Source organism: Triturus cristatus, chromosome 3_2, assembly GCF_964204655.1.
Source record: "Triturus cristatus chromosome 3_2, aTriCri1.1, whole genome shotgun sequence".
In the NCBI taxonomy this organism is placed as follows: Eukaryota; Metazoa; Chordata; class Amphibia; order Caudata; family Salamandridae; genus Triturus; species Triturus cristatus.
The window spans coordinates 654236763-654250724 of record NC_140584.1 but is presented as its reverse complement, the minus strand read 5'-3'; the positions used below and the strand labels follow the sequence as shown (position 1 = coordinate 654250724).

General features: G+C 45.4%; 1 protein-coding gene across 1 annotated transcript in view; it reads left to right on the top strand.

Moving 5' to 3' along the window:
• UNC80 (unc-80 subunit of NALCN channel complex) overlaps positions 1 to 13962 on the top strand; it is a 3271126-nt gene that overhangs the window by 1222317 nt on the left and 2034847 nt on the right. The window contains exon 22 of the mRNA XM_085648598.1: positions 11065 to 11277. Coding sequence (XP_085504724.1) covers positions 11065 to 11277 — 213 coding nt within the window. The remainder of the gene's footprint in view (positions 1 to 11064; positions 11278 to 13962) is intronic.

The window sequence follows — 13962 nt, the reverse complement described above, 5'->3', positions numbered from 1 at the left end:
GGTTGGAGGACACTTGTATTGTTTTTCCATGGTGAATACCAAGTGAATATTTAATTTATATATGTATTTTCATTTTGTGTTTGTTGTAGTATGCCCCTTATCAAGGGTACGTGACATCGGGTTTTTGAAGGTTGCTTGTTAATTTAATGCCAAGATTCATGCAACTTAAGTATCTAAATGATAATGAATTATGATGACCAGACGTATGCATACATGAATTTATGGCTGTCTGTGGATAATTATGAACTTTCCATTAAAAGGAATTTTTTTAACAAAGTAAGATAAGAATCTGTGCGCTATTATTTTAAAATGTGTAATACTACGGGTGATGTGAAATATAGTCCACCTTGGGACTGATATGCTTGTTTGTGCTATTAGCTGCCTGTTGTATTAAGACTGTGGCCACAGGACCAAGGACACACCAAGACTGCTCTGAGACATTAAATTTAGTTTGATTAGTGGAGTCCATATTGCGAACTAGCAATTTATGGAATAATGCATGATTTAGAATATACTGTATGGAATGCGTTGAGCTCTAAGGCTGTTTATCTCTACAGTACTAGAGGAGTAGTTCACAATTATTGAGGATGGAGACCCTCAGGGAGTTAGGAAAATTAAAGAATGAAGAAACAGGACTATATGCTCCTAGGAATGAGGCGGCCATGTTGGAGTGGCTTTCAATCAATGGTTTTCATCAATCTGTGATGATTTTATCCATCTTCACAGATTATCCCAACCAGCTCAGGAAGTTCATAGTATAAGGTATTCCAATCTTCTCCTTGCTACAAAATAGACAAAGCAAGAGAGGATAGAATAGATAGGGATTGAAATCATAACACACAAATATGACAGGGACTAATCTGAAACCTGCAGGAAGTAATTCCTATACTATATTATACCCCCCCTAATCTCTCTAAAAATGCATCCAAAACCTTTAAACACAACCTACTTAGAAAACACCATTAAACTTTAATCTTAGACCCCTCCTTTATTAACGACCTAATATTTTTCACTAATAAAATAGCGCAATACCCTGAATTGCTAAACGTACAAGAACGGAGAAACATTCCAAACGGCACCAAGATGCTGATAACACCTTCTCTGAATCTAAGAGCTACACTGAACATAACATGCTATAAAAACGGCACATTACTTACACAAGAAGACAACAAAGATCTACAACTATTTGACTAATACTTCGCATTTTTAAAAGAATGCGTTCTTAACAGCCCTTCCGCAAAAACCCAGCAAAACAACACCTAACAAGCCGTTACCCCACCCATGAGTCAATCTGCTAAGGTAGAATCTGTCAGCGTTCAAGAGCTCCAGCAGTCGAAACAGAAGTCCAGAATCCCCAAAGCTAGGAACAGCAGCCCACAACACACACTAAAGCAACATTACCTCCCAATAGCCTCTGGGCCCCTAGCCCCAGTCTTAGCCCCAACACCAGGTTATACCTCATTTTGGAAAAACACGGTAGGACCGAGTCACCAGTCATTGCCCAGGACAACCGGAGGTGTAAACATATTCTCGTTACTAAGAATCTCGATACAACCTTAACGAATAGGAAAGTATCTACAGTAAAAATGAAAAGTAGCCACAAACCCCCAAAGATAGATTTACCCAGCAAACCAACAGGCTCACCCCAACAACCGCCAATCTCTCCTCCTTCCCGACTGGAGCTACACAATCTCAGCTCTCAGTCGAACAAGACGTACGAGACCTTGCAACTCGCTATCAGAGATATGAAGAACATTTTACACCTCTTAGAAAAATATCTCTAAAAAATTGAGCTTTTTCAGAAATTAGTACACAGCCCCTACAGCAAGCTAAATGCTACCCTTATGTCCTTGAGAAACAGACTATACAGACCTCGCAATCAACTTAGATATTTGACAGATACTGAGATACTAATCATATTGCTATCATATGAGTCATCGCTCAATCTCCCCCCTAAGGTAAACGAACATAAAATTCAATCAGTCCTAATCAACGCAAATAGAAATTCAAAGGCTCCCCACAGAAAATCAACCATCAACAGCCAGAAAAAAGTGACTTTAAGTCCCAAAAAGCAAGACTCAAAAGGGTCATCCCACAAAAACCTATCTCGTGCCTACTACTTAACTGTCGTTCAGCAAAGAAACATGCCGCAGACATAGCCGATCTCATCTCAAACCAGGAAATCGACGTAACTATACTGACAGAATTATCCACCCCATGCCTTGATATCTCTTAGTCCCACCAAACTACAGCATTGTGAGAATAGACAGACTAAACAAAACTGGTGGCGGCATCGCCTGTATACATAGATCTGACATTGCCATCACAAAAGTACATTCGGACCCCCTTGAGTCATGTGAATACCTCGGTCTGTACGTAATAGATAGATAACCAACTTTGCAAGCTACACGCGTTTTACCACCCCCCAGGCAAAAACACCATGTTCATAGACCAGCGGATAGAAATCATCACAGCAAACTCTGCTCCTCAATCCAACGATATTTTCTTAGGAGACGTCAATCTTTACTGGGAAGATCGCAATGATACTCAGATCAATATGCTCAAAGACTTCCTTGAAGATCAATCTTTGGTTCAACAATGCAAATTACCAACCCACACAAAAGGCTGTACATCTAATTGGATCATCCCCAAGGAAAAAGCTGTTGATGCTATCAAGATCATTCCTTGTAACTGGTCAGATCATCACATTATTACCTTCCAAGTACTCTACATAAAAAAGAAAACATCCTCACAATCAATGAAACCCAGACAATGGGTTAGTGACACCAAAGGTCTCAATATGGAGAATCTTGTATCAGGATGTGAGAAAGAACTGCAACCTCCTAATAACCAGGCAGACGTCAGCGAACTCATGGAATTCTACAATACCACGAAGATGAAAATAATTGCTGACATAGCCCCTTTAAAATTCAAAAGAATACTAGACAAAGATAAAAACCCTTGGTTTAATGGATCCCTCAACAAAGAAAGACGGTCACTCAGACTAACAGAACGGAAATGGAGACAACACCCATCCTCTCCCCATCTAAAACTACCAAGACAGGCCGGAAACGCCTACAATAAAAGTTTTCTAAAATCAAAAAAAGACTTCTGTAGAAGAGAACTGCATAATGCAAAAAACAGACCGAGGAAACTCTTCAATCATTTCAATGATCTTCTCCCCTCAAAATGCTGGTCTACAATAAACCACTTGCTCATCCCCTCTTGGAACAAGATTATTAATGCTTCGCTAGCACAAGGCTCATTGCCAGACTGCCTAAAAACAGGGCAAGTCATTTCAATCTTAAAAAAACCTACAGAGAACCCCTCAGATCCTAACACCTTTCAACCGGTAACAAACATTCCCATGCTAGGCAAAGTTCTAGAAAAATGTGTTCAACAATAACTGAGCCAACACATTTCTGAATTCAGACTTCTGAATGACTGCCAATCGGGGTTCAGACCAAATCACAGTACTGAAACAGCAATTCTTCACATATTGGATGATGCTCTACTTGGTCTAGACCGCAATGAAACCTGTCTCCTAATTCTGCTCAACCTTTTGTCCGCATTCGACACAGTAAACCATGTCAAAATACTAGACCGACTTGAGGAAAGGATGGGGTTAGTTGAGATAGTCCTAGAGTGGTTTAGACCCTTCTTAGAGAACAGATCTCAAAGATTCATGGTGAACCAAACACTATCAGCATCATCCCCAAATCTTATTGTAGTACCGCAGGGATCAACACTATCCCCTACTCTATTCAATCTTTATTTAGAACCAGTAACAGAAGTTTTGCAGCGGGCAAACATTTCCTTCCACTTGTATGCAGTTGACACACAGCTGTATGTCAAGATTACATCCTTGGAAGAGGTCATCATCATGAACCAGGCTTTAAAGAGGACCGTTCATTGGCTAACTAATAATCATCTCAAGCTTAACCCGCATAAAACAGAATTCCTTCTGATTTCCCCCAAAAAAGCTCTACGAGTATAATAGAATGGACCAAGTTGATCACTGCGCTAAACTGTACACCGAGTCCAGTAGACTCAACCAAGTCTCTTGGAATTACGCTAGAAAAGAACCTGAACATGCAAACCCACATTAACACGATGGCAAAAAATGCCCACTTCCATCTCAGCTATTTTAGGAAACTGAAACCTTTCATAGCTACATCAGACCTCAATACAGGAATCCAGGTTTTAGTTATCCCGAGGACTGAGTACGGATGCGCAACTTTATCAGGACTACCCAAGATTTCAACAGCCCCTCTAAAAGCTTGTCTCAAGGCAGCCAGGAGACAGGTTCCAGAACGTTTGACCACATCACCCCACATCTGAAAGCGGTTAATTGGCTACCTTATGAAGCAAGAATTCAACTAAAGATGGCATGTATCACACACAAAGCAATACATTACAAAACACCACTATACCTAGCCCAGAAAATCACATTATCAGGAGGCAGCAGAATCTCTCGGAGCAATGGAGATCTCTTACTGAAACCTGCCCTCTTCTGTAAGAAGAGAACATATGACAAAGCATTTTCTGGTGCTACACCAAGAATGTGGAACTCACTCTCCCTGAGCATTAGAAGAAACTCATCCACTTCAGCTTTCAAAAAAGAAGCTAAGACTTTTCGTATGAGCGAACTTCTTCCATAACAGTAGACCAGACACTGTTAGGATACTTTCCTGTTCACACACTAGGATTATACAAATCGATCTCTAGTAGTCGTTAGGACATGTATATATGTTTTTGTAAATACAAATGTCTCTCACTCAAATTGATGTACGCTTGTTACTTTTGCTTAAGGTTCGTGTCAAACCTGCTGTCGTAAGTTTAAGGCTATGTAAATGTGAGGCACTCTTATAATCGGGTCATGTCGGTGCTGTATGAAACACTGAATAAATAAAATGATGTTACTACAGAGTGAATGCAAGACATCAGCTATAGCGTGGACTTCTGTATAGTAGATATTCTTTGGTTAATCACACAAATTGTCTTGTAGACTACCAGTTACATCCCTTCTTGTCACTGTGCAGTTTCATCCATACATGTTAAGCCAAAATCTGAATCTTTTGAAAAGATGATCTGATAGAGACTTCTAGCCACAAATTCCTTACCATAGAATTATCCCCAGGCTTCAGACTGGATCTGGACATTTTTCGTGAGCAGTATCCCGGCGTGCCAGTAGGTGGCATTGTTCGGCCCGGAAGTGACATGTGTGGTGCCTATATAGGCGCCATTCCAGCGTGCTGAATTCAGTTATTTTCATTCTGCATCAGTCAGCGCAGATCTGGAGAGAGCTAACCCCAGTCATTTTTGGACGGACTCTTTTTTGACTTTTTTTTAGATCTTTTCTCATAGTGTGGCAGGTATGTCAACTAGGAAAGCCGGCTTCAAGCCCTTTGGTGCCTGTCACTGGCAGTGTCGGACCCGCAATTTGTTTGCCTCTGGTGCATTGAGCACGACCACAACCCAAAGACCTGCAGTATGTCCAAAGACCTGCGTAGACTGCCACTCCATGCCCCAAAAAGCCTTTAGGGAGCAGTCCCTCAAGCTGCTTGCCGCTCAACGTGCAATGTCACGACGGTATCGATCCCAGTCGAGAGGAATGTCCCTGGATTGGTCGTAGAATGCTATATTCTTGTTGCACTCAAAGTCGTCTTCTGGTAAGCCCCACAAAAAGAAGAAGAGCAAGAAATCGAAGAGGTCTTAATCTTCGCCCCATCTGTCGAAGTCAGACAAGGGAGCATCATCATTCAAGGCCTGTCTCTATGGTAGAGCCGGTGCCTGGGCCGGATCTGCACCACCCCGAGTTTCCGGTAGCAAACGCTACCCAATTTTGCAAATTTTATGAAGCCATGCACATACTATTTGGGTGGCCCATTCCTGCTGGCGTGCCTTTGGGCCCCCCAGGTTCTGGAGGGGTCACTACTGTTCCCTGCTGGCAATTCCACCTCTACCACCAGTCAGGCCCATTGGATCAATGGATGGACCCTGACTGGTGCCGGTTGTATCATCTCGACCTTCCCCGCGCCGGTCCCAATGTTCCCACTGCCGCTGCTGCCGCCCTCCAGCTGTGCCATCCCCATTCTGGTCCCCAACTGTGATATGGAGCCGAAGGGGCATCACACAACACTGATTCCAGTGCTGACTGGAGCCATGACCTCCAGGCTGGAGCCTGAGCCCTTTTCATATGGGCTAGGACTTTGGAAAGATTGGGAGAGGCCACTGGACCCTGAAGAATAACAGCCCTTAGACCCTAACATGGACTGGTGTGAGGGACTGGCGGACGCCAGTGGACAGGACACCTCCCCGGATACTGGCATGGTCACTTCTCCTACTATGGTTAAGGAGGAGGGTATGTCTTTTGCTATGCGGTTGAGAAGGGAGGGTGACTGAGGTCCTGGATCTTACCCTGCCCTATGTGGCAGTTAAGGCTACTATCCTGGCAGAGGAACCTCAGCCGGGAGTGACCTCCTCTGAACCACTTCTCCCATTTTAACGAAGCCCTTACGGATGTCCTGCTTGAGACCTGGTCCAAACCCTGCACAGGGGCCCCTGTGAACAGGACAATCGCCTGCTGCCATCGCCCCATCCCAGTGGACCACAGTTTCCTCACACAACACCCTACTCCAGAGAGCTTGGTGTTTCAAGCCTCCACTTCCTGTATAAATCCTGGCGCATTTCCTACCACCCCTTCATATTGGAAATACAAGAGGCTAGACACATTAGGCAAGATCATTTTTTTTTTCACCAGCCTGGCACTGTGGTCTATGAACACTGTGTGCCTTTTGGGTCATTACCCCCATGCACTGTGGGATTCGGTTGTGCAGGTTCTGCCCATGGTCCCAAAGGAGGCCCAGGCCATACTCTCCCAAGCAATTTCAGATAGGAGGGATGCAGCCAAGTTGACTGAACGTGACCGAGTCGCTAGGTAGAGAGGTTTCTGCGTCAGTGGCCCTATGGCACCATGCCTGGTTCAGGATGACTGGCTTTTCAAGGGATTTCCAAGCTTTGCTTATGGACTTGCCCTCTGATGGCTTCTGTCTCTGAGACAAGGCTTACTCAGCACTGTAGCGCTTCAAGGACAGCAGGGCTAAAGCCAGGTCCTTTCCATGGCCTCCCACCAACCCCAGTCTGCCTTTTGCCCCTTTTGTGTCCATTGAAGGTGCTGCCAGTCGTGTTCTTACCTGCCCAGCCAACACAGCGTGCAAGTTTCCCAGCCTCTGCTTGGCAGCCAGAGGTCGAGCCAATCCTCCCCCATGGCCGCTGCAACCGCAAAGCCTTTCTATTTCCTCCAGTCATCATAGACAACCAGTGGGAGGCAGGATACGCCATCACCTGCATCACTGAAAGTCAATAACATCAGACTGCTCTGTTCTCCAGATTGTCCGAAGTGGCTACTCTCTCCCCTTCATGAGTACCCCTCCACCCCTGCCACCCACTTACGAAATACTGACGAAGACCATTTCTCCTTACTATGCACCCTCTCTATGGCCAAGGGAGCCATAGAGAGGGTACTGATGCCAGAAGTAGGTCCTGGTTGTTATTCCAGCTACTTTCTGGTGCTCAAATGTAACAGAGGCCTTTGTCCTATCCTAGACATGAACCCTCTCACTTTCATCCTCAAAAAAGAGAAATTCAAAATGCTCATGCTCACTCTGCCCTGGATGGTAGCATTGGACTTGCTGGGCGCATAGTTTTGCTTCCCCATTCTGCCTGCCCACAGACGTTACCTGTGCTTCAATGTAGGCCACATGCATCTTCAGTTTGCTGTGCACCTTTTTGGCCTTACCAGCACCCCTCCGGTGTTCACCAAGGTGATGGCAGTAGTTGCAGCTCATCTGCGATGATTAGGGGTACCAATATTCCCCTATCTTAACAGCTCGGCGACTGGCTGTTGAAGACGCGCTTGTCCCAGGCAGTCGTCTCCCACCTCCACACTACAGCGGACCTCCTGCACTCTCTGGGGTACACTGTCAACGTGTCGAAGTCTCACCTGACTCCCTCGCAGAAGCAACTTTTCATTGGGGCTGTTCTGTACAGAGTGCAGTTTTGGGCTTCTCCTCCTAAATGGTGATTCCAGGATATTCAAGCTATAATACAGATGTTTCAGCTGTGTCCTAGGTTTCAGTGAGACTGACTCTGAGGCTGCTAGGCCTCATGGCCTCCTGTTTCCTTCTTGTAACGCATGCCTGCTGGCATAGCTGGGCTCTGCAGTGGGACCTGACGTTCCAGTGGGCACAGCATCAGTGGAATCTGTCCACCATGGTCCGGATCTCGGAGGGGACTGCAAAAGATCTGCAGTGATGGTTAACAAACTGCTACTGGGTCAGCAGCAGACCCCTCCAATCCCCACCCAGATCTGTCAGTACTGAAATATGTGTCACTCTTGGGATGGGGTGGCCATCTGGGAGAGGTGGAGCTGATAGGTCTATAGTCTCTTGCGGAATCCGGACTCCACACCAACCTACTAGCGCTCTGGGCAGTCTGACTGAAATTGAAAGCCTTTCTACACTCCAGCTAGGTAAAAAGTGTTCATGGACAACAGCATCACCATGTGGTATTGAAACAGACAGGACGGGGTGGGGTTGTGGACCCTTTGTCAAGAGGCCCTGTGCCTCTTGACATGGCTGGAATGTCAGGGGATTTCCCTGGCGGTTCAACACTTGGTGGACTCTCTGAATGCCAGGGCTGGGGAACTCAGTCGAAGGTGCCTAGCAGTTCACATATGGTGTCTCCATTCAGAGGTGGTGCAAGGTCTCTTTCAGCACTGGGGAGAGCCTTGGTAAGATCTGTTCACCACCTTCAAGAGTGCCAATGTCCGCAGTTTTGCATGCTGGAGTTTCCAAAGTGGCTCTTGCTCAGAGACGCTTTTCATCTCAAGTGGAGCTCAGGCTTCCTGTACACCTTTCTGGCCATACCACTCCTGCCCAGAGATCTCAAGAAGATCAGGAACAACTGGGCACAAGTCATCCTTGCGGCTCCGAACTGGACTCGGAATGCCTACTATCCCGAGCTGTTGAGTGCGGCCCATGGTCCTCCAATCAGACTGCCCCTTTGGGAGGGTCTTCTGTCGCAGCATCAGGGGAGGGTTCTTCACCAGAACTTGTCAACGCTCTGCCTTCATACGTGTAGATTGAGCGGCAACAGTGGACAGCTTTTTACCTTCGCCCGAAGTCTGCAATGTTATCTTGGGAGCTAGGCGTCCCTCTATCAAAACAGTATATTCCTGCTGTTGGGGCAAGTTTGTGGCATGGTGTGCAGAGAAACAGGTTGACCCTCTTTCTGCTTTCCTTTTTCAAATCATTTTTTTTATTTCTTCTCTTGCCCAGCAGGGCTCTGCTTTAGGAACCCTGAAGGGCTATCTTTTTGCCATCTCTGCCCTCCTATGTTTGCCATATCAGCCATCCCTTTTCAAATCACATTTTGTGAATTTGTTTTTCAAAGATCTGCATCATGTTACCTCCTTCACCTTACATCATGCCTCAGTGAGACCTTATTCTAGTGCTCCCTTTTCTGATGTGTGCTCTTTATGAACCACTGCATAACTGTCCTTTCAGGCTCCTTACTATTATGAGGGTCAGTAAGCTTCAGGCTTTGTCACCCAAGCCCTCATACCTGAATATCTACCCAGACAAGCTGATTCTTCACACTAGAGCTTCCTTCCTGATGAAAGTTGTCACTCCCTTTCATGTAGGCCAGTCCATCACCCTGCCTACCTTTTACGCTCCGCCTCATCCCTCTCAGGAAGAGGAGCGACTCCAACGACTGGACCCAAAAAGAATGCTGTTGTTCTACCTCGACCACACGCAAGAGTTCCGGGTGGACGACCAACTCTTTGTGGTGTATGTCTGAGCGAAGAAGGGGAAGGCCGGGTGGATTGTACTCTGCATTAAGATCGGCTACGCATTGACCTAGAAGCAACCCCCTGATTTTTAATGTCAAATTAACACTAACTCTGTATTTTAATTCATGCTACTAAAGCATGTTATTAAATTTGTTCTTTTTCAAGGTCATCCAGTCCAGTAAATCAGTGACAAAGTAAAACATTTGAGAGTTTGTTTTCTACAATTCTTCAGCTGTTATCTGATGACCCTTAAATATGTTTCATCAGGATCCTTTTTAAACAGATCATGAATGAGGCTGCAAGACAGTCTGGGATCTAATCTATTCTGGTAATTTAATCAAATAATAAGCAATAGTATTAGGGACTGGTAATGTTCTCTTTCTCATCTTATCTTCCCTGTCCTATCTTTCTAAGAGCAGATTCTCTGCAGTCATAAAGTTACTATTTGTAGAATTCAATTCGCAGTTTGTGAATACCCCAAAAATAGTAAGCTTACATAAAAGTGTACGTTTACCTTGGTAAATCAGGCCCTTCAAATGTCATTTCAAAAGCAAATGTCATTCAAATGTCATTGCAAGCAAAAGGTAAAATACCTATCTCACTTGAGAGAAGAGCAGTGGATAAAAACATAATGTGACATCAGGATAACTTTGCTATGGTTCATTATCATTTAATATTGAATTATCCGTAGGACCCAGAAGAGTCCCTATATGACATTTCTTTTTACTACACCACATATGGTTGAAGTAAAAATTATACAAGCTGTATTGTTCAAAGAAAGAACATTCCACAACTCTTCTACTTTAAGCTAATGCTTTGTCCAGGGGTACCAAGTGATGGACAAAATTGAGTTTTTAGTAAAGTAAATGCTTAAATGAGGAATGCAATTGTTCACTTATTTGCTCACAAAAGTGCTTTAAATCAAACTTTTCGATAAAGCATGAGACAGTTGAGCCAAAATGAAAAAAGGTGGCCAGGCCAAGGCTGAAGACAATATCACAGTGTAAGGCAGTGGCGGCAAATTAATGATTAAAGAGTGTTTTTCTTCCCTCTATAATATTAATATATGTGGACATCTTTCCAGGAGGATTTGGGGTAATGTTGTTGTTCATCTGCAAATAATGTTTAAAATGTATTTTGAAAAAAAGACACCAACTCTTGAAAACTGAAACATGATAATATTGTCATTGTATCCATATTGAATATAGGAAGCACCAGTGGTAGCAAGAGCAGCTTTGTTTCTGGAATGCGCCCGATTTGTGCACCGCTGTAACCGCGGCAACTGGCCAGAGTGGATGAAGGGCCACCATGTGAACATCGCCAAGAAAGGCCTCTCAAGGGGGCGGTCTCCAATTGTGGGGAACAAGCGGAATCAGAAGCTGCAGTGGAATGCGGCCAAACTGTTCTACCAGTGGGGAGATGTAAGAGCTTTGCTGTTTTTGTATTTTCATATCCCTCTTTTAGCATCTGAAATGGGAATCATAAAGCTACTTTGACCCTCTGGGTTCAATCAACTAATCGTATTCCCTACTACTAATTACAAATGATATGCTCTAAAAATGTTTACATTGTAATCTGCATACAGGTCGCCCCCACATACAGGGAAGGGCAAGTGTTCTATTCTGCCCATTTTCCTCTGTAAGTGACAGACACTGCCAAGTCTCCTGCTCTGTTGGTTCCCTAATTCTTTTTTTGAGAAAGTGGCCACCATCACTAGACATAGGAGGCCCATTCACCTAGGTAAATTTACAATTGTAAGTTTATTACAGGTAAATTTACTCTTAAACTTTTGAATAACTTTACTACTTTTGGCTTTTCACCATTTATGATTGTAAAGTTACTCAAAACTTAGGCTTATGTGTCCCCACGCCCTGAAATACATGTTGGAGTTAGTAACAAAATCAAATATGTCTGTAAGGTTAGTACTAGTAGTCAGTGGATAATTTGTAAAAAAATAAGTGCCGGGCTCTCCTCAAGAGGCAGCTTGCCCCAGCCCATTTCTTCTGTTAGCGCTGCCTAAAACAGAACCAATTACTAACCAAGAAAGTGGGGAGAGGCTGTGGCATAATGGCCAGAGCTGCTGACTTCGGAGCTGGGAACCAGCCTCTTGTGATTCGAACGCTATAAAGAATGAATGGTTTTGCGAAGGTTGGAGCTACAATCACTTGCAAAGCACACTTGGGTACCCTCTGTCTGGTGCCCCTGGCAGTAGAGTGTAAAATTGATGCTTGTCCAGGTTTTGGAAGCCTGCCCAGCAATCACATGTAAGGACGCCCCACATGCAGCTTTCCAGAGCATCACAACCCACACTGGCGAATGTCAATGTACCACAGCTCTCCAGAGCATCACAGCCACCCACACTAGAGACTGCAACTACACCTCTTCAGGGCACCACAGACCACACGGGAGGCTGCACAACAGCTCTCAAGGGCACCACAGTCACAGCCCACACTAGAGACTGCACTACAGCTAACAAAACCATAAGAGCACAAAGCAACCTTTTCACGATCCCCGCATTAGACTAGTGGACCTGTTCTTTAGTCTAATGCCGGGTTTGACCATGATGAGACCTGTCACCCAAAAAACTTTTAATACGAGAAGCTAAACGATTCTTGCATCGGGTCTGTGGTTTCCAGATACTGAGACAGTTTTTTACAGTCACTGTCAGCCATAAGAAAACGGCTCTGGATCGAAGCTTCTAGAACACAGGACTGGCTCTGATGAGGCTGTAGGAAGTTTTCCGGTGACCGTGTATATACCACATAATACTGACAAACGTCTCGCCACCATGCTCCCAAAAATGCATGGATGGGCCACCAGGTCCACTGTATATTATTGGCATGTCGACTGTTAGAAATGGGACTTCTGGTTGGCTAAGGCTTGCGCCAAAGCCAGGCAGAAACCACCACTCTAGTCAGGGCAAGGAAGTTACATGCCAAAGATAACCCCTGCTCACCCCCTTGGTAGCTTGGCACGAGCAGTCAGGCTTATCCCGGAGGCAATGCAGCAGCAGCAGGCCCCCCTCAAGTCAGGACACCGAGAGAAGATTTTCATGGGGTCACAGCCCCTTCTTTTATACACATTTTTCCTTTGTTCCCCGAGCACAGGGCTGGGGGAAAACCAGATGCAACTGGTTTGGGGGAGCTTTGGAGCACTTTGTTGTGCTCAGCTCCTCTCTCCATTGTCAGGTGGGGGCTAGGTGCTCAGACGCACCACAGGGGGCGGAGCCAGCATTGTGGAGGGAAGGCACAGCCCTATTCAGGTCCCAGGTGCAGCTCCTCCCTCCCATCTACATGCAGATCTCCCTATTCACCACTGGGCAGACTCATCCTGGCTCCTGGAGCCAAGCACACCATTCAGCCCCTGTCAATCACAAGCCAGACATGCACTCCACATCAGGCAGGCAGGCAAAATAGCACACAGAAATGCCAACTTCTAGAAGTGGTATTTCTCCTATAGATATAATAAATCTGCGCGCCCCATTGCGCAGCATTTATTCCTACGAGTTCGCACATTCTAAACTTGACCCTGCACTCCTCTCACACCAGGAATTACCATGGACACACATATCCCCCATGCATTCCTATGGGAGGGCAGGCCAGTCTCACTAAAGGTAACACAGAGCGCACACACTTTACACTGGGACACAGTGCTAAAGTGCCTAGAGGCCTAAAACCACTAACACTACATAGGGAAAAAGGCTAGGATAAATGCAAAAAGTTTAGGGGTGAACCTGCCAAAAGGGCCAGGTCCAACAGCGACTAATACATAACTTCTTACCATTCGTGGTGGGCCGAGACGCTGCACTGCCTTTAACTTTATCAAATTGATTATTAGGCCTGCCTGGTGCTGTTGGCAGTACTGGCTGCTGACTGCCAGTCCACAACATCATTGTCGGGTCGGGCTGGCCTGGCACTCAGTTCAGTGTTGAACTGACGATGACTCGGGTGGTGGGGTGAGGCCGTGCGGGTATGCTGGGGCGTGGTAATGCACGCTGAATAAATCTGCGCATGCTGCCTGGTGCTGCACAGCCCCAACCCCCGTAAAACCAAAATCTAGCCCAAATCAGTGCCCCGCCCACCGGGCCGGCAACACTGAACTAAGGG